Genomic DNA, 21583 nt, shown 5'->3' on the forward strand with positions numbered 1-21583 from the left:
TAACAACATAGAAATGTTTATACAAAAATTATACAATTGTTCTACAGTTACAGCTTTAAAAATTAAAATAAAACATTATAATATATGCAGTGTTATATAATTATAAAGTGTAAGACTAACAAGGGAGGTTATCTAAGTGTCCCCCTCCGATTTCCATGAAACTTCGCAGGCGTATAGTGGGGCCCAATGGAAGAAATACGTGTTTTTTTTGTTTCGGCTAAAAAACGGTTTTAGGGGCGGCAAAACCACCTCAAATGTCAAAATAAGGACAAATTGAAATGTCCCCCTTCGATTTTCATGAAACTTGGCAGGTGTATAGAGGGGCCCTATGCCCCCTGTTTCTTCCTATGCCATATTTACGTGGTTTCGTGGTCAGATCCCCACTTCAATTTCTCCTCATCTTGACATTTGAGGGGGGGTGACCCCTAAAACAGTTTTTTTTTTAGCTGAAACACAAAAACACGTATTTCATCCTTTGGGCCCCTCTATACACCTGCCAAGTTTCATGGAAATCGGAGGGGGACACTTAGATAACCTCCCTTGTAAGTGCATTAATTACAAATCGCGCAAGCGCACACACACCGATGATGCTACGAAGTTAGCGAAAATTTTTAATTTTTCTACTGTCCGGTGAGTGTTTCCTTTTACCTTCTTTGATTTTTACTTAGCCCTTTTGTCCCTCCTTGCTTTTATCATATATATATCTCTCTCTTTCTGGCTCTACAGCCCTTGGTGGGCCTTGGCCTCCTCCACAATCAGCCTCCATTCCAATCTATCATCAATTCTTCTCCTCCATCCTTTAATCTTCATTGTCCGCAAGTTTGCAGCTACGTCATCTATCCATCGAAGTCGTGGTCTGCCCTTTCTTCTTGCGTGGTGAAGCTTTTCTTTCAACATTCTTCTTGGCATCCTATCGTCCATCATTCTCTCCACATGCCCGAACCACTTTATTCTCTGGGCTTTGACAAATCTCACTATATCTTGGCCTTTTATTAAATCATCTAGCTCTGCATTATATCTTATTCTCCAGTCGTCATCTTCCCTCACAGGTCCATATATCTTTCTTAATATTCTTCTCTCAAATATTCTGAGGGCATTTTCATCTGACAGTTTCAAAGTCCAATTATCTGATCCATAAGTGACAACTGGTCGTACCAGTGTCTTATAAATTTTAAGCTTTGTATTTCTTGCGATCAGTCTATTTCTAAACAACTGCATATTTGCAAAATATGCACGATTGCCTGCCTGTATTCTTTCCTTTATTACTTTACTCATATCATTATCACTATATACCATTGTCCTCAGATATTTAAAACAAGGAACTCCCTCAAACTTATTATCTCCAATTGTCAGATCTTGAGGTGCTCTTCTGCTCTCAGAGTTAGACATTCTCATATACTTTGTCTTTTTTTCATTTACATTGAGCCCTATTTTTATTGCTTCTCTTTCCATTTGCTCATAGATTTGCTTAAGTGTTGTTATTGTTCTAGAAATGATTGTAACATCATCTGCATATGCACATATTTGACTGGATTTTCCAAATATGGTTCCCTTTTGATCAACTACATTCATTACTTTGTGCAATGCTAGATTAAATAATACTGTCGAAAGGCCATCCCCTTGTTTCACTCCTGTATTGAATTTAAACTTTTCACTCAGTTTACTACAAACTTTCACTCGTGCCTTAGTACCACTCATAGTCATTCTTATTAGTCTTATTATTTTGATGGGAATATTATACTCTTCAAGTACCTTAAACAGTTCATTTCGATTAACACTGTCAAAAGCCTGCCTGAAGTCAACAAATAAAAAATGCAAATCCACATCATGTTCATAAAACTTTTCCATCATCTGTCTAATTATAAAAATCTGATCAGTAGTGCTTCTGCCAGGTCGAAATCCACATTGGTACTCTCCCAGTATATCTTCTGTGTAACCTCCTTGCTTTTATCATATATATATATATATATATATTAGCAGGTAACAATATGTTATAAACACAGTCTTTTTTTTTTTTTTTCAAAAAAGCGCTCATATGGGATGGCCAAACGGATCCGGATCCGGAACAAAAAATTCCGGATCCGAAAAATTTTAGGATCCGGAACCAACCGGATCCGGATTTCGGATCCGCCAGGATCTGGCCATCCCTAGTTTCAATATACACCATGTTTGCAGAATATACAATTCAACCATAGAATAGTAAGGTTACTCTTCTTACTATTTTATGCCATGGCGCAGTGGTAGCGTCATTGCCTTGTAATCAAGGGGTCCCGGGTTCGATACCCGGTGGAGGCACAAGTGGTTCGGATCCCACTTTAAACTGTAGGTCCAGTCCCGATTAGCCTTACTGTGCATAAAGTGGACTTAAAACAGCAACTCAAACCAACTATTCTATGATTCAATTTACAAGTGTATCAATATGCGCTGTATAAAACAGACTTTGTTACTAACTTCGTTGACCTTGTACAGCCAACAGCAAAGATAATAGTAGGCAAATTACCCACCGTTATTTTCATTCCTTTATATTCTACATATTCTATTGATTCGAAGCAGATGGAGCTGTCATGTGATTATTGATGTTTTTATTTCAATTCATGATTTCATCCAGTCTATTTTTGTGAAAAAGAGGCTAAATGGAAATGATGATGGACAACAATTCGCCTACTATTTCTTTTACCGTTAGGTGTAGTAGATGGGAATAAGGTGGTGTTTTGCATGTCGTTTCCTCGAAGTCTTGAGACGGGAAAAGTGCGAGAGCCAAGGCTTCACTCAGCAGTTCTTGAATCTCTCGTCAGATGGCAGGTAACCGAATGAGGTTTTCATCATGCTTGACTGCTAGTGCCATCTGTCAGTGAAACCTCGACACAACTCAACGTGTTACTGCATTGTAAAACGTAGACATATTTAGGATTGTTTTAATAATATTTTTCTATCTTTGTACAGTCAACGGCAAAGATAATGGTGGGCAAATTGTCCACCATATTGTCATTACTTTTTTATTCTACGTTCTGTGTTGTTTTAAGGAATGAAACTATGTTGGTTCGAAGCAGGCATTCTCATCTGCTTATTGACGTCATTATTTCAATTCATTGTCATCACATTGTGTAATTCAGACCGAATGAAAATGGTCGTGGATAACCCGTCTACTGTTTATTTCGTCGTTGGGTGTACATCAATAAATTAAAATCAACTTCGAAACGCTTGGAGTTGACATATAGGGAAGACTGTGAACGATAGAGACCCTTCAACAGGGGCGTGTCCTTCTTAAAATAGTCTGCTAGCCTATCTAAATAGCGTGCATGAGATTTTTTTTCTTTTACCATTTACAGTACAGCTAGACTCACACACAGGCCATGCTCCCCCCCCAAACCATGAAACATTTAAATATGAACCTATAAGAAGCTACGAAAATAACATCTACAATTTTGCGAATTTGTAAAAATTTCAATTTTGTTCCTGCATAATGTGTTTGTTGTGTAGAAGTCTGTAGTCTACATATACAATATTGGTTTCTTTTGGTTTTATAATCATTGATGCATGGCTACCAGATGTCCGATTTAGTGATTTAGTCGAGACATTCCGTTACTTTTAATTCCTGTACCGACTTTTTTGGAACTGCAGTTGTGATGCCAAAATGTCTCTTCTTTTTGTTAATTCACATTTAGACATGTTATTTATTGTACTAATTCAATTCCCGACCTGGGCATGGATGTTTGTGAGTGTCCATTCATCATATCATCACTCATCCCCATCTTCGCAAATTAGCCAAAACTGGTACAAAAAGCAAAGTAAAAGAAAGCAAGTCAATCAACGTGCCGGATATAGAAGTAAGAAGAGGGTAAGAGGAATATGGAGAAAGAAATAAATGTAACAAGATAGAAGAATGAAAGAGAGGGAGGAAGTAAGAGTGAAAAATAAGCGCAAAGATAGATTAAAGAAGAAGCCAGCGGTTCTCAAACGTTTTTATCATTGTACCCTTTCCTTCAGTCGTAACTGAACGTTTAATGTACCCCCAACATAGATTTTTTCCGAATCATGCGTTTTGGGATTTTTTTTGACTGCCTAATTGATAGGACGTTTTTCATATATAGAGCAAAATGGCATTCAGGTTAAATGTGGAAAGATGGTAAACAAATAAGCAATAGAATCCTACGTTTATTATTTATTATACAAGCTTTAAGATTAGTTAGAAAAATAAAATTATGAAACGCATGTATGCTAACAAGTACATAAAAAAACCTTAATTTTTATATATTTTTCTTCCAGGGGAATTCAAAGAAAGTAAAGACCTCACTCAAACCATTGCGTGCTCGCGTATACATTAACATCTACAATCTAACAATGCAGAAGCAAGTTTGGCACCAGAATGTATTGTCAGTAGTTAGGAGGTACCGCCTGTATTATTGCACCATGCTTATAAACTTCATCAAATACCCAGTCGTACTCGTGACGTTTTTACAAACAAATGTTTCTAGGTTTTGAGTTGAATAATGAAATGGGTAGAGATTCCGAACAAGTACTTTATTTCAAAACATTTGAAACAAAGATAAGAGTATCGGTGGAGCCTTCTCGCGTCAGTACTTGCGCAGGGACTTGTTCTCGTTCGCCTGGTCTACAGTTAGCTGGTACAGGATATAGAGGAATGGAGGAGGAAAGGAGAGAGAGAACATAGAAATTGAAGGGAATAGAGGAATAAATAGAGATAGAAAGAAACATAGAAAGATAAGATAGAGATTTAAAGGAGGGAAAAGGAGGGATATAAAGAAAGAGACAGACGGAGAAAAAGAGAAACAGATACTTAAACAAAGGAAGAAAGAGGAGAAGAAACAAATATGAGATGGAGAAAGATAATTGACTGAGTATCTTAACGATGATCAGCGAAGCGCAACCCAACAGAAAATAATTTGTCCACTCTTGAAGCCAGCCGAACTAAATGCTGTGGCGACGCCCCGGCCTTACAAACTCAAATCCGTAACCGAGCACAAGACAGGCTTCTTCATCGAGGAAACGAGACGAGACTGCACCAACTGGTGCCATGTTTAGGAAACAGAGTTCGAGCCTGGGCATAACTGTTTCATTCCCATCGTCGCGATTGTGATAGCGAAGCAATGAAAAATAAGATGTAGACAAACACCAATTCTGCAAAGCGCTGAATTAGATTTTCTAAAAATAAGATACTTCCATTAAGTTAATGTCAATTAGAGAAAGTACGTAGCGCATAAGTAAATTGACTTTCTCAAGCTTTGATGGTGGATGAAAGTAATTTTCAACCACGATCCGTGATTTACGTGCAAGAAAGCCAGAAATCAGCCCAGATTGTGAGCTTTGAGAACATTGCACCAACTGCATTACTTTCATGTCACGAACGTTGCACAACGAGTTGTTGCATCGCGAGTGCAACGTCATTTAATGTTTTACGATATTTTAGAGTAAAGCCTTATTGCTAACGTAATAGGACCTATTGTTCTAATTCTCTCCTCAAAATGCTATTTGTATGGTAGTATATTATGCGCTGAATGCTTTACATTTGAAAATTTCTTCGTTTTCAGCATTTCAAGCCGTGACAAAGAAAAAGGACAATTACACTCGCATTGTTCAGGAAATTTTCTCTGAATGACACCCACCAGGTGAGTTCTGGAAAAGTTTCCGAGCTTTCGAGAACTTACATCCCTCTCATCTTGACTCCTGAAAACTCGAAAACGCTTCAGATCTCATCTGGTGAACCGTGAAGAAATATCTTTAATGAATTGGAACAAGGAAGTCGTCTGCACAAGAGATGGTAGAATTCTCGATATCCAATCGTTCAACAACGCATATATTATATTTTAATATCTTATCAATGTTAAAATCTCAATAGATGCCCGTAAAAATTTGCTTCTACATGTTCTGAGCATTGCTGAATTTATATTTTCTTACGTATACTTTCCAAATGTTATGTTCTCCCTCTACATGTTATTTTTTAATAACAATTCTGTCTTTTTCCTTCTCTCTCTCTCGCTCAGAGAAAACGGAGGGCTGAGAAAGGAGAAGAAAAATTGAACATGCTATTCGATGTTTTAAAAATTCATCACTTGCCATTAGAAATTTCATCCCAACTCCATTGAATTGTGTATAAATTTCATTCAAAATTTTGGTAAAATAATGTTAACAAAAATCTTAAACGCTTTAAAGGTTTTTGAGTTTTGATAGGGTTAGAAATTACAAAAAGAATTCCAGATGGCAATACCTGTTTTAATTCATATTACTTTATTGTCATTTAAGTTACAGTCCTAAAAATAGATGTTTAAGGATCTCGTATCGTGAATTAATTTCAGTTAGCAAAGATACTTAAGATCAAAAACTTAGACGATATAGTCACAAAGCAATTTACATTTTCAATAAATTGCACTGTAAATTGCAAATAATATACATATTAATTCATAAATCTAGATTTTTTTAACAATGGAAATGAGTCAGAGGCTTTGGGTTTGGTTGTTTAATGCAACGGGTATAGATTGCAAGAGTGTTTTATTTGGCTAAAAAATGAAACTGTATCAAGACGAAATTACTACACTTGATTTTCTAAAGTCATTCAACTTAATCTAAAGTCTTTCAACCTTTTCCTGTATTAGCCGATGGTTTCTCCATAAGGTATAACTTTCCCGCTAAACTGTTTAACGAAGCCGTAGATTATTGAACAGTGGCGATCCTGCGCTTCAGAGAGGGGTAACAGGAGAAGAAGAAGAAGCTAGAAGACTGACTATTAACTGTGGAATAATTACACGGAACGGAACATAGTAGCGTACTCAAGCCATTTTAAATAATAATCAATAATTCACATCACCGAGCAACCAAAACTGAAATATTAAGGTAACAATAACCATTGAAACACATTTCAAATTTTCGTTAAACAAATTATGACGTCATGCTATGACACAAGTATTTCTTATTATAATTAAGCATTGGATTTTGAGAATTATGTGGAGGCGTAACAATGTACAAGGGTAGATTTGATGTAAGACAAGGAGCGTGTGGGTAATGGATACAGAGGCGGAACCACGAATTTTTGTCTGGGGGGGAGAGTACCAGGAGGATAAACCTGACAATAATAATAATGGCATTATTATTATTATGGAATTATTTCCTGGTATTTTTTCAACACTTTCAATTTCACATTAGCTAATAATGAAAGACAAGCACAGAAACTGTATTTTTGAAAGATAAAAATGACGAATGTAATTATTTTTGTACATATGACATGTGTGTGTGTGTGTGTGTGTGTGTGTGCGTGTGTGTGTATTGAAGAAACATTGATATACATATGATTTAAATACGTTACATAATCAATTCCTGCACCTCATAACAAACCAACAGCAAAAATGATAGAAATTGTCTCCCACATGTGTGTGCTCCTTTTCCTCAAAACAATTGTTCATACATTTAAAAGAAAATAATCTAGCAGCAACAGTCTGAAGAACGTATGTGGTCTAACTTCTCTCTCCAGTAATTTAGAACGCATAATGAAAATGCGAGCGAGAATATTTTTAGATCCAATTTTTGCAAACTGAAAACAATATTGATTTAATAGGGCGCAAATAATTTCACGGGGCGCCATGGCATTCTCTCTATTACAACTTTTTTCATTGAGATCGTTCTGTTCCCAGGTCCGACTCCTGCCGCCCATTAGCTACGGCTCTGAACATGATGAGACTAAGAAAAGGAGAAATGTGAGCGAAGCGAGCAAGAAAATTTCGCGAGAAGTGTTTTTATTTGCATAAAATTTGAAATCAAGGGGGGGTCTCTCCGTGACCGTCTGCAGGCAGTCTGGAAGGAAAATGCAAGAAATATATGAAAACTAATTCCATCTTTAGTATCATTTTGTCCTGCTACTCTTAGATTCTGCTAGCCTTGATTTTCTTTACTTCTTAGATTGCCTCCTTTAGAATTGGTTTCGGTCCAAGGTTGGGTGGGGGGGGGGATTACCACCATGCCCCCCTTATGGTTGCGCCACTGAATGGATATGGTAATGAAACACTTTTGCGGATATGATCATATCCTTCTATTGAAATTCTTTATTCAGAAATTGTAAGTTAGTATTCTTTTCTTTCTAGGAGAAGAGAGAATTTTGAGGAATGCGGGAAAATATCAGGTATCTTCTTACCTTTATACTAGAGTTATAAATGAATTTGTTTTGGTTCCATTCAATAATTTGCATTTTTTATGAATTATCACTAGTCTTTGTGCGCTTACTTCTTATATTTATTTATTTTATTCAGGAAGTAATTCGCTTACGCTTACTATCTTTGAAATGTAACCGAGTTACAACTCCATTACTTTTACTGTTACTATAATCTACATTTACTATTACTCATAGGCCTTATAATTGAGGGGTACCAGGTTCGATTCCCGGTGCAGAAACATAGTGGTTCGGATCCCACTTTAAACTGTAGGTCCAGTCCCGATCCAGTCCAGCCCAGCGAGCAGTTATCTTCTTTACTGATGACGATCTAAAATTTTAACACTAATTTTCATTAAATTACATGAATAAGAATGGGCTATACTTAAGAAAGAAAAAGGTACATGCACGTTGCAACTTACCATGAAGGCTTATGGGGATATGGAGGTGATGTGATCAGGACAGCGCTTCGGCTATCTTTGCCCCTCAGGGTTATCTCCCGGTACTCATTTATTAGAGGCTAGGTGAACCCCAGAGCCGCTTTAAGTATGGTCATTGCTAGAAAATTTCCCACCCGTAATAAACCATCCCGGGGATCGAACTTGAGTTTAAAATAATTGGTTAAGGTGGCAAGCAAACAAACATTTACGAGCCCTGCTTTTCCTCACATCTACATCTCGCAGGTTTTCTTTCCTTTTTTCGTTCTGTATATCTCGTTACTTATTCTTTTTCCTTTGTTTTCATAGCTTCTTTTTCTCTCTTCTCCATTTTATTCACTCTTTCTATCTTCCATTTCATCCTCTATCTTCCATTTTCCCGTTCATTTCTTCCTCTTTTCCTTCTCATAAAGTTTTTTCTGGAGTTTTGACATTTCATTTGTTCACAGACTACATTCTCTCTATCCCTTATTCTCTATTATCTCTAATTTCCCTCTTCTCTCTCTCTCTCTCTCTTTCTCTCTCTTTCTCTCGCTTTTCTTCTCTTTTGTCTTCTCCCCTCATTCCATCATCCTTTCCGATTCTTTTCTTCATTCCTATCCCCCCCTACATTTCAGTGAGTGGAAGGATGCCAGTCTCCCTCACCTTCCAGATGCCACATGCCACACACACATTCGATGTAAAAATTCCCTTTGCTTCTTTGTACACTCCTGTTCACATAAAGTAGCACATTCTTCAACTGTTCATCCCATAAAGTGTGCCTATTTTTGTGAACAGGAGTGTACAATGGAGAAAGAAACAAGAAGCCTGCAATGGAAAGACCTTTTTTTATCACTTCATGTATACACACAAATTAATAACATTTTTACTCATGCGAAATTAGTCAAAAAATTACTTTTTGTACAAGAGAAAGCGTGTTGACAAATATCATTCATAAGTGTGTTATACACAGACTCAATTTATCTCAGAAAAATTAACTTATTGTGAGAATAACACTTTCTTCTTAGTAATTTAACAGCGCACATCGTTCCATGTGAGTTTTTGATTCATAGAATGTTATGTAGAAAATACTCATTGTATACTTCACTTGACCAAAATATTATCCAATATCTGCTAAAAGTCACTTCACAAACGTTTGTATTAAATAATAAAAAGCCTTATTAAATAACATGGTGCTTTATCGTGTTTAAAAATGTACATTGTCAATAACGTTCTTTGTACATTCTTTACTTTAAATACTACTGAAGAATTTATATAAATCAAATTCGGACTTTGCTTAAAAACACTTTTTTGCTCTTTCCGTACGTTTCACACTAAAAATTAGTTAACGGGAATCACATTAAACATTTAAATATGTTTTCACATTCATGCACATTTTTAAGAAATTGTAATCTAGTTCTTTTGGCATGATGACATTTATGCTTGTAGTTGAATTTCACATTTTTAGGACTTGGATCACAGAAATATTCTCCATGCGCAATTGTTTGTCGAATAAGTTTAAGTCCAATGCTCTTTCGCTTATTGTTCGCTGCTTCTCAAAAGTCCTCGTATTATTTGATGAAATAGGAAACAGATTGCCGAGGTTATTTAATGTTCATCCGCATTTCACGTTGTACCACCAATCACAGTGTCCCAGATTCTGGTTAAAAGTAGTTCCTTTTGGACAAACATAAGACTCACGTTTACCATTTGGAGTGCATTTGTGAAATACCTGAAATTAGAGAGAAGTTTTAGGTTTTCACGAATTCAATACCAGTACTGCAATAACAAAAGAGAAGTTGATTGTTAAGTTTAATTGTTACAATAAAACTGTCAATATTGTTTAGAAAACTTCAAAAATTACACATTGTTACTCGATAACGTTACACTTCAGTTCATGTATGGCAGGCTGCTCTAGCATTCCTAAACCCGATCCCGAAGGTATATGGCTGTCTCTATCCAGGGCAAAATCAATCCAACTATTCCATCCTTACCGATTTCCTTCAGGTCCAACTCAACGTTATCCCTACATCTTGGTCTTGGCCTTTCCACTGGTCTCTTACCATCAGGTTTCCCAACAACAATCGGGTAAACTCTTCTCTCCTCTTCCATCCGTGTCACATGGCCAGCCCACCTAAGATTTCTTGCTTTAATTCTGGGCATCAATACATTTTATGGAGTTCTAACAGTTGGGCTGAAAAGTTCGTAGGCTGACTCATAGATGGCGTTACTAGAATTAAATCCATGTGATTTTTACTTAGTACTAACCTTCAAAAGATACGTGTATAAATTTCACAGCTGCCGGATAATTAGTTCGTGAGATATAGCATTGTGAGTGAAGCAGCTTTTGTTATTGTGAAAAAATGGATAAAAAAGAATTTCGTGTGTTAATAAAGCATTGCTTTTTGGCGAAAAAAAAATACTGTTGAAGCTAAGGCTTGGCTTGATAAACATTATTCGGACTCTGCACCAGGAAAATCAACCGTTGAGAAGTGGTTTGCTAAATTTAAACGAGGCGAAATGAGCATCGAAGACGATGCACGCAGTGGACGCCCCAAAGAGGCTGTTACCGACGAAAACATCAAAAAAGTCCACAAAATGATTTTAAATGATCGTATATTGAAGTTGATCGAGATAGCTGAGACTTTAAAAATATCAAAGGAACGTGTTGGACATATTGTGCATGAATATTTGAACATGCAAAAGCTGTGTGAAAAATGGGTGCCGCGCGTGCTCACAATCGATCAAAAGCAACAACGTTTTGATGATTCGGAGCAATGTTTAGCGATATTCAACCGTAATAGACACGAATTTTTCCGTCGATATATTACAATGGATGAAACATGGCTCCATAACTACACTCCAGAGTCCAATCGACAGTCAGGCGAGTGGACTGAACGTGATGAACCGAATCCAAAGCGTGGAAAGATGCAACAGTCGGCTGGCAAGGTTATGGCATTAGTATTCTGGGATGCGCATGGTATTATATTCATCGATTACCTCAAAAAGGGCCAGACCATCAACAGCGATTATTACATAGCGTTGTTGGAGCGTTTAAAGGATGAAATCACGAAAAAACGGCCCCATTTGAAGAAGAAAAAAGTGCTGTTTCATCAAGACAATGCACCGTGTCACAAATCAATGAAAACGATGGCAAAATTATATGAATTAGACTACGAATTGCTTCCCCATCCACCATATTTTCCAGATCTGGCCCCCAGTGAATTTTTCCTGTTTGCAGACCTTAAAAGAATGCTCGCTGGAAAGAAATTTAGCACTGATGAAGAGGTAATCGCCGAAACTGAGGCCTATTTTGAGGCTAAAGAGAAATCGTACTATAAAAATGGCATCGAAAAATTGTATGACCGCTATAATCGTTGTATCGCCCTCGAAGGCAACTATATTGAATAATAAAATCGAATTTTGTGAAAAAAATATTTTTTACTATGTTAGCCTACGAACTTTTCAGCCCAACTGTTACATAAGGTAACCTTCTCCACTCGATAGTCTCCTCATCCCTTTTAGGTCCAAATAGTTTTCTAAGGATTTTATTTTCAAATACTCTCAATTTATGTTTAATGTAAAGGACCACGTTTCACATCCATGTAATATTACCGGCAAAATTACACTTTTGTATATTTCTTATACCTTCTTAGATATTATACGAGAAGATGAAATACTTTATGAAGACAAACGTAACATGCATTTCGTGAATTAAGCCTGCTTTTAATTTCCTCTTTAATAACAATTTCGTTTGTTAGTATTACTCCTAAGGACTTGAATTTGAAAACTGATTCAAAAGTTGTTACTAATAATTAAATTTTGATTATTGTTTAACATTTGATTTTGACCTGTAAGCATATATTTAGTTTTCTCTTTGCTAACTTCCAATCCTATTTCTTTAGCTGCCTTTAAAAATATTTCAGCATTATTCTTAATTGTATTTATGTCATTTTCTAGAGAGTCTACATCATTTGCAAATGCTAAGAACTAAGTCAGATCATTTAAATTTAGTCCTATAATCGTTTCTTTCACCTTCCTAACAGCATATTCTAAGGCAAAATTGAAGAGCAATGGAGATAATGCATCTCCTTGTTTTAACCCATCATGAATTGTAAAATTGTCAGACACATTAATATCCACACGAAACTTACTTTCTGTTTCACTGGTGCATACTTTTATCATACTAACAAGCTTCTTAGGTATTCCAAACTCGACTAATATTTAATCTCTTTTAACCGAATTGAAGTCAATGAATAGCTGATGGACATTTTGATTATATTCCCACTTTTTCTCAAGTGTCAGTCTGATGTGAAAAATTTGATCTGTAGTTGATCTGTTACGTTTAAATTCACATTGTTTATCACCTATAATTTCATTAGCATTTGGGATTCGTCTTATTAAAAGAATATTAGATAATATTTTATATGATGTTGAGAGTAGAGAAATTCCACGGTAATTATTACAGTTCATTTTATCACCTTTTTTAAACACAGGGACAATAATTAATTCTTTCCACTCTTAAGGGATTTCTTCTTTATTCCATATTAAACAAATTAATTTATGAATTTGACATATTAACGAATTCCCACCATATTTAATTAACTCAGCTGGTATTAAATCAATGTCAGGTGTTTTGTTATTCTTTAGACTTTTAATAGAATCTTCAATTTCAGTCACGTTAAGTTCTGGAACTGAAAGTTCTACTGTGTGTATTTCATTTACTTCGTATTTATCTCCTACAAGAACCTTCAAAAGGTCATTAAGTAGTTCTCCCATCTATTTAAAATGTGGCTTGGATCAGCTAAAAATTCCCCGGTTTAATATTTTATGAAGTTTACTTTAGGTTGCCACCCTTTTCTAATTCAGTTACACCTTTATATAAATCTCTGATATATTTATTATTGCTGTTTGTTTCAATTTCGTTAATTTTGCTTTTCAAGTAATCTCTTTCATTACTTCTAAACGTCCGGTTAACTTCTCTCATAATTCTATTATCATTGCTTAAATTTATATATCACCAAAATTATTTAACGACTTGAGTCTAGCCTGATTTCTTATTTCTATTAGATTATAACATTCATTATCAAACCACGGCTTACTCTGTCTTGTTTTATGATATCCTATACTTTCTTTAGCTGCTGATTCTATTCCATTACGTATATGCTCCCAATTCTCATTTACGTCTGTTTCATTTATATTTTCATCATCATTTAAATGAAACTTCAATTCATGCATACAGCCCATATTGTTGTATTTTCCTACAGAAGCATGTTTGTTTCAAGTCATACAAATCCTGAAACACTTTGTGCCTAGAAAATTGTTCAGAAATATGGGTTTTGTATTAGGAATATGTGTTCTCGGAACACATTCCCTCTTTCTAGATACGGTTTCAGTTTATGTAAATGCTGAAAAGTTTGGTGCCTGGAAAATTTCCATGAGGAAGCCTGTTTGTGAATATATGCAAGTATTTTCTTTCCTAGAAACACAATTGCTACATGCAAATACTGAAACATTTGATCTTTGCAAAACTATTCACTAATATGTGGTTTTTACCAAGAATCATTTTTGGGGAAACTTATTCTGTTTATCTGGAAACATATTCTTTTCAACTCATACCAATTCTGAAGCTTGTAAGATTAAGGTACAAGGGAGTCAGCTTTTTTGTGCAGTCAATGTTTACTAATACTCATCCCGAAACATATCCCATAATAGAAATGGCACCTCATTTACATGTGATTCCAACAAGTAGCATCTTCATCACAGAAAGAAAAACTAATTTAAATGGATACATTACTTCTAGGAACAGACGAGCCTATGACGGTCTACACTAGCGCCAAAAACAAGTTGAAATAATGATTCACGTAGCGGGGATGTTCCCAAACGCAAAAATGGTTAAGTAAGAGCAGGAAAAAGATGAAGAAACAGGTTCTTCAAGATGCATTCCTCTGCATCTCGTGTGAAATGGAGAATTAGAGTAATCAGTGATGGATTGCAATGTTGTAATTGACATCCACGAGGAGTGTTTTTTTTCTCTGTCGCTTGCGATGCATTTTGAGAAGTGAAAGCGGAGAATTGCACATGGTTTGCCTTAGCCACAAAGGATTTTAAAACGAGAGCTATACATGTCATGTTACGTGAATAGGTAAACTTTTGTTGTGTTATCGAAGACGTATCTATGGTTCTTAAAATGGGAATTGGTCTTCTTTCTCATTTATGAGGGGAATTGAATCCAATCGTGGATTCCCTAAAGAGAAAATACTTTGCAAGAAACTTCAAATCAAGGGTCCCGGATGGAGACACATAATGATTCAGATCCAAATTTAAACTGTAGGTCCAGTCCCTGTTAGCATATCTGTGCATAAAGTTGACTTAAGGCAAAAACTGAAAACTCAAACGCAAGATAATCCATTCTACTATAAGGAGAGAGGAAAATGCTTAACAGTGATGATTATATACAGTAAAGTCCTGGGTTCGAATCCCGGTTCGACCATGGGCGTTATTTGTGTGTCCCTTCTACAATTTCATCATATGATCACTCATTCTCATCGTCGCGATTAGCAGGAAAGCGAAGTGAAATAAACAAAATCAATCAATCAAAACAATGCTGTAAGCAGCTAATATATTGCATTGTTAGAAATTACCGTAAACATTTACGGTATTGTAAATGTTAATATACAAAAAAAAACTGTTTTTGTTGCATTGAGACACAGAAGCAAGCAGTTCGTAATTTAAATGTGAATATTTCTATCATGCTTTTGAAAATTGTATATTTTAAATTACACATATTAGGTTAACTTGGAATGACCGTTAGTGCTACGAAAATCGTTCATGGTAATTTTTGGATGGCAGCGAGAATAGACGATTTAAACGGTCATTCTCCACTCAATGTTTACAGTGTAGAACATTGCCAAGTATAATTTTAATTTTACAGTATTCGAAAATACCTCTCGCCATTTCAATTTTTTTTGCCCATGAAAATGTTTCTAATTGCTACTTTTGGAGACTTAAACACAACGACTTACAGAGCGGTTTTCAATGAATTGGAATTACAGTACATATGATTTGTGCTATCAGCCCCGTAGCTTGAATATTTTGGCGCCTTAGGCAGGATTGTGCTTTTGCAGTGATCAAACGACTACCCGCAATGATGAAGCGATTATCTACTGTGATTAACCAATCGCCTACCATGATTATGCGAACACCTCCCACGATTGAGCAACCACCTACCATGATCAAGCGAGTACTTATCGTGATTAAGCGATCGCACAGATCGCTTAATTTTGAAGCTATGAAGTCAGCCAGCCAAAGCTGAAAAGGTCATTTCCCCCTCAAGAGAGAATTGTTAATACGCCAGTGGTGGATATGTACGTTATGCGAATGCATCAGATGCACAGTCATGGAAAATACTTCCCCATGGAGCCTTAATATCAGCAATATACGAGGGGCGTTTACAAATGATTTAGACTAATGACACGTACCATGTCGTGGATGGCCCGGGCTCCCAGGTTAGGCGTCCACGTATTCTCCCTGTTCTCCCTGAAGAGCGATGCAACATTGTCACCTCTCCGGTAGCTTTCGTATGGCCGCACGGTACTAATCTCTTGGGGTGTCAAGTACTTAGTCCCTGACAGCTGCTTGAAGCCCCCACGTACGGGTTTCTTCATTTCATTGAAGAGGGCGTAGTCGCTCGGTGCGAAATCTGGCGAGTAAGGAGGATGTGCCAACACTGTGAACGCCAGTGATCTCAGCTTAACCTCTGTGCGGTGGCTGGTATGCGAACGAACATTGTCATGAAGCAACAGGACGTTCTTGGCCTTGCGACACTGCTGTATCCGGCGACTCAACTTCTGTAGAGAAACACAGTACACATCGCTGTTGATGGTCATGTTCGGCGGGAGCCAATCCATCATGAGGATGCCATGTTCGTCCCAGAAGACCGTTGCCATATGCTTTCCACAGGATCGAGTGGACCGGAACGTCTTGGGGTTCAGGACTGCCCTTGTGCTTCCATTGCATGGACTGCTGCTTCATTTCCGGGGCGTAATAATGAAACCAAGATTCATCACCAGTCACACACTGCGCACAATCTACTGTTAATGGCTGCTGGCCTGTTCCGTTCTTTCCACAGGAACCACGCAGTCCACCTCTGCCCGTGGTAATCACACTCCATTATCTGTGACGCCACACAGGTTGCCTGTAAAATGGCGCGCTAGTCACACTACTCCTGACATCTACCGGCCTCCCGCATCATTATTCACTCTTCAAGGTCGACTATTTCAGACTACTGTATTGTCGCCTGCTTGCCTATTCCGGGGTTCGAATATCAGCCCCAGTCTAAATAATTTGTAAACGCCCCTCGTACGAGCAATTTGAAGAATGTTGTAGGAGAATTACTGCTTTGTGCTTTTATTAAAAATTAAAAGAGAAAAGTATGGATTAGAAATTGGCTCGAAAAAAATATGTTAATCAATGCGTACCGAACAAGCTTTTTAATGAACACGGGTATGCATATTCTTACATGAGATTCGTAGGATTCATAAAAAAAAAAATCAAACATTTAATAAACTTGTAATAGTAAGGATTTTCATTTTCAGCTAATCATATTTGTCACGTACACATCTCATCGCCTTGCATAAATACCTAAATATTAATGAACTGAACACGAATGCACTGCACGCCATCTCTTCACTTTTTTTTTATCGAGAAACTAACAAAAACAGCCAACACTCGGAAACCACAGACAAAAAACTCCCCTTTGCAAACTGACAGATTATCTTCACATGGCCAAACTTTGCTCTGGTTGGCTGTTCCACAGAATCCAGTCGAGGAAAGCCGGTATAATTAGCACATGTCCTATTCCTCCAAACCAGTCAGGCAGCCATCACTTATGGTCAGGTAGCCACTTCAGCGCCAACCAACTGGATATCCAGTTCCTTCTCATTTGGCCTTTCTGTGTGGTACTTGCTCACCTGTCAGTTTCCGCCATATACGAATCTCGTTACCTTACTTGTTGGTAGACTTTTGTTCCCTTCCCACGAAGTTAAGTCGCCGGATACAGCAGTGTCGCAAGAGAAAGGGGGCCAAGAACGTCCTGTTGCTTCATGACAATGATCGTTCGCATACCAGACATTGCGCAGACAAATAAGAACGTTTAGGATAATAGCTACTGCTGCTATTTTACTTAACAGGCTAGCAGCCGACCTTTAAAGTACCGTCGAGTCAGCCCACTGGCGTATGCAGGGGGGGACTAATGGGGCTAGAGCCCCTCCCGCAATTTTGAAAAAATAAAAGTTTTCAAATGAAAGAATTAAAAGACTCAGGGGAAAAACCAAAGTAGGGAATGCAACCCCCTTCCTTTTAAAAAATACCCCGATTAACATTTTTGCCTTTGAACAACTATTAAAATGAAGGTTAAAATGGTTAACTATTAAAAATAATATTGTGTATCCCGTCCTCTCCCTAGAACCCAGTGTTATCCACATTTAAAATTCCAACCCCCTCCGAAAGAAATCCTGCCTACGCTAGTGAGTCAGCAATCTTTCTACCAAATAGAAAGTGCACTACTTTGACTGTTTGGTCTGCATCTTCTTGTCGTTCACATTAATTTTGTCACTTTTCCATCGACTGGGAATATTATGAATTCAATATTTCTATAATTTATACAAAGAGAAACAAATTTTGCAATGCATACTAAACTCAACGGCTGAACAGCCCTCATGGAGCCGGACCTGCCAGAGCTGCATTTACTTTGGTGACACGTGGTCAGGCCATCGAGTCCCATCGCCACTGTCTTCTGGATTTCAATACTGGAGCACGATAGTTCTTCTCTTCGAGTTGCTCCATAGAAGCACAGAGCACGCTGGCAAATAATTCCCATTCTATGTTCTTAAAATAATTTTCATCAACATTACTTATCATTGAACTTCTTTAAGAACCTTTTCGAGCAGGCTTCAGTAGAATTGGAATCAGTTCTGACCAAACAATAGACCCTTTAATTGACATTAATAGTTTTTTTATTAATTTTCGAGGGGTGACGCTATTGTTAATTAATCTAGCGCCACGTGTCGGGGGTGGAGGAGGAGATGAGTCATCGATGACTCATGCACACGTGTGAGTTTGAAATTAATGGTTTTCCATTAGTGCACAAAAGATACTATTATGTATTCCGTTTTCGGCCAAACCTAACACTATTGTTGTATTTTATATATGCGTTTCTGTCGGATATGAGTCACAGATGATTTATACAGACGTTGGAGTTTGGAATTAATGGTTTTTCCATTAATGTACAAAAGACACTATCATGGAGTTCGTTTTTTTACTCTAACCTAACACTATTGTTGTACTTTATATATGTGTTTCAGCCGGATATGAGTCACGGATGATTTATACAGTCGGGGTACTTGAAGTTAATGGTTTTTCCATTAATGTACAAGCCATTTGATGGCGTCAGGCAAGGTTTCCAGGCGTCGATGATGTCATGTGGCGACGGTGGTGGATTATATTAGCTATAATTAAGGATCTGGATTTACCCGAATTCAACTGGTGCCGACGCGTTCGATCGGAGGTAGAAGATATTATAACATATGTTCGCTTTAAAGCCGAAGAAATTGAACGATGTAGCCTATATGAAAACGAAGTATTCGGGAAGAATGCATGTTATTAATAATAATTGCTCTTAAAAAAAGGGAACAATACAGCAAGAACCTGCTACGAGCTTGCATTCATCGTCTTTCCAAACCGCGAGCGATCATTCACGCACGAGAGGAGAAACGACTCTATTGTTATGTCCCCCATCGGTCTTTTTTCGGAGCTGTATGGTAGGCACGCAGGTGCCGCCAATATTTTTACACGTGGGTATTGATTTTCTTTGAGGTTCCAATTTTATTTGGCAGAAGTAATTTACGCGTTCTTTTTTCTTCCGCCTTTCATAACATTGCAAAGATTATTTAACCTAAGGCGTAAGTAATTTGGCTGAACTCGGAACAATCACTTACAGTATCTTCAGGTTAAAGTGGATGCGATCCACTATTTGCTCTTACTTCTAGGTTGCGAACCACGGACCCCTTGATTATTGCCTTATGAACATCAGGATTTACGTAAAATTGACCAGATTTTTTACTGTTAGCGCCAATATTTCGCATTTTTTGTGTATTTTTACTCAGAAAACGCTATTTGAACGATTCAAGCAAGAGTTTTCATGGCAATTTAGACACACAAACTGTGTTTCTTCAACTTTAGCTAAAGTTTAGGTTTATTTTTTACTCTAATATCACAATTTCATCCTTTCAGGCAACATTTTTTATTAAATTTTGGGCTCACAAAGACATTTTTTCAACTTTTAACTTGCTATTTTAAAAGTTTATTTCCATTTTTTTACTCAAATAACACAATTTCATCTATTCTGGCAGGAGTGTTTATTGCAGTTTAGACTTGCAAAGATAATTTTTTCAACTTCTTTTATTAATTTTTATTTATTGCCTTTTGTATCTTATATTTTCTTAATTTTTAACTTTGAGTTTTGTTCTTTATTTAAAAAAATTCTCTAATCACTAAGGAAGAAGTACTTTTAAGTAAAACTGTACCCACAAACTTTGTTATTACTATTATTATTATTATTATTGTTTTGATGTAGTTGTTGATTGTGTAGTTCATGTTAGGGTTTATTGACTTCCACTATGCTATTTTTGGTTTGCTTCGTAGGGACGTTTGTTTATTTTAGAGTTTCCTCGGTATTTTCGTATTGTTAGGGTAGGTAAAGTTTGCTAAATATATGAGTAGGGTTCCATATATTCTTGTTCTTGCATGTTTTTTCATATGATGTGATCACCACAACTCTCCAAGTGCCTTTACTGCACGTTTCCATTTTATTGAGGCTTAGTGATTCCTAGAGCCGCTTTATGCATGAGAGAAAGCTTGAAAATTTCGATCTGTGATAACCTTCAATCTTATGTCAGAGTATTTTCGAGTATATTTCAGACTTATTATGGGCCACTAGAATATCACGGCTTGCTTATTTTTTAAGTATGTTGCGCAGTTATTGTATTTTTGCTTTTGCTTTCTAGATAAACTGTATGAAATGTTTAATATTTGTACTTTTTTGCACTTATAAGAGGCCAAACCTTTACTGTAACTAAAATTATTATGTCTCTAAGCACTGAAACCCCTTTACCAAGAGTACTATAACTGAATGTTTATTAATATTGTTTCTTTCATCCCTTCAATATAACAATTTAACAATATAATGACAAATCGCAGGACAAGTCGATGTTAGCAGATGACTACGTGGCTCTTAAGTCCACCTGCCAAACTTTTCTTACCATGCTATTTACTCTTATAGTCTTTTATCCGGGGTACGTTTCAAGTACTATTGACTTTTTGAGTGTTTGATTAATACCAGGGGTTATTTGTATCTGTTATGCTGTATTATTCGAGGCTTCTATTTTTTATTCTACAATCACTATATGTCCCTTAGAACTAAATTCCACTGACTGAAGCTTAAAGCTTAGGCTCTACAGCATGTTGAATGGTTAAGCACTGGTCAATATGAATTTTACAGAGGCTAGTAGGAGGCATAGGAACACACGCCAGAGCCTTATTAGCGTGCAAGAAGCACTTTCAGGGAGTACTACGAGGAAATGAAGTTGGTTTTTTTGAGTGCTTTACCAGTTACACAGCCAATATTTGCTATTTCAAGTAACTACATGTACCAGAACATTTTACAGCCCAACACTAACTTGACTTCAATTTATACTATATTAGGGGCTAAATGTAGCAAGAACACTGATTGTACATACTTTTGAGAATCCAACCATATCAGGATTTTTTCTATGCAAGTATATTTTTATTGATTACTAACTTTAGCAGACCAATCAGGAAGACTGCAAAATTCACTAAACTTAGTACTATGGTGTAGGTGATTGCATGAAAAGTAGAAATTATAACAACCACAAGATTTCGCTTTTTTGCTTTTGTGACTAATCGTGATGCTGAGGATGAATGGATGGCCAAA

At 36.8% G+C, this 21583-nt stretch overlaps 1 protein-coding gene across 1 annotated transcript in view; it reads right to left on the minus strand.

Moving 5' to 3' along the window:
• Positions 1-21583, minus strand: part of LOC145989056 (uncharacterized) — a 158405-nt gene that overhangs the window by 45384 nt on the left and 91438 nt on the right. The window contains exons 3-5 of the mRNA XM_083124354.1: positions 16053-16421; positions 10273-10303; positions 9238-9399 (exon numbers count right to left, since the gene is read on the minus strand). Coding sequence (XP_082980480.1) covers positions 9238-9399; positions 10273-10303; positions 16053-16421 — 562 coding nt within the window. The remainder of the gene's footprint in view (positions 1-9237; positions 9400-10272; positions 10304-16052; positions 16422-21583) is intronic.

The sequence above is a fragment of the Lepisma saccharinum genome, chromosome 6 (assembly GCF_977018435.1).
Source record: "Lepisma saccharinum chromosome 6, izLepSacc3.1, whole genome shotgun sequence".
NCBI classification, from domain to species: Eukaryota; Metazoa; Arthropoda; class Insecta; order Zygentoma; family Lepismatidae; genus Lepisma; species Lepisma saccharinum.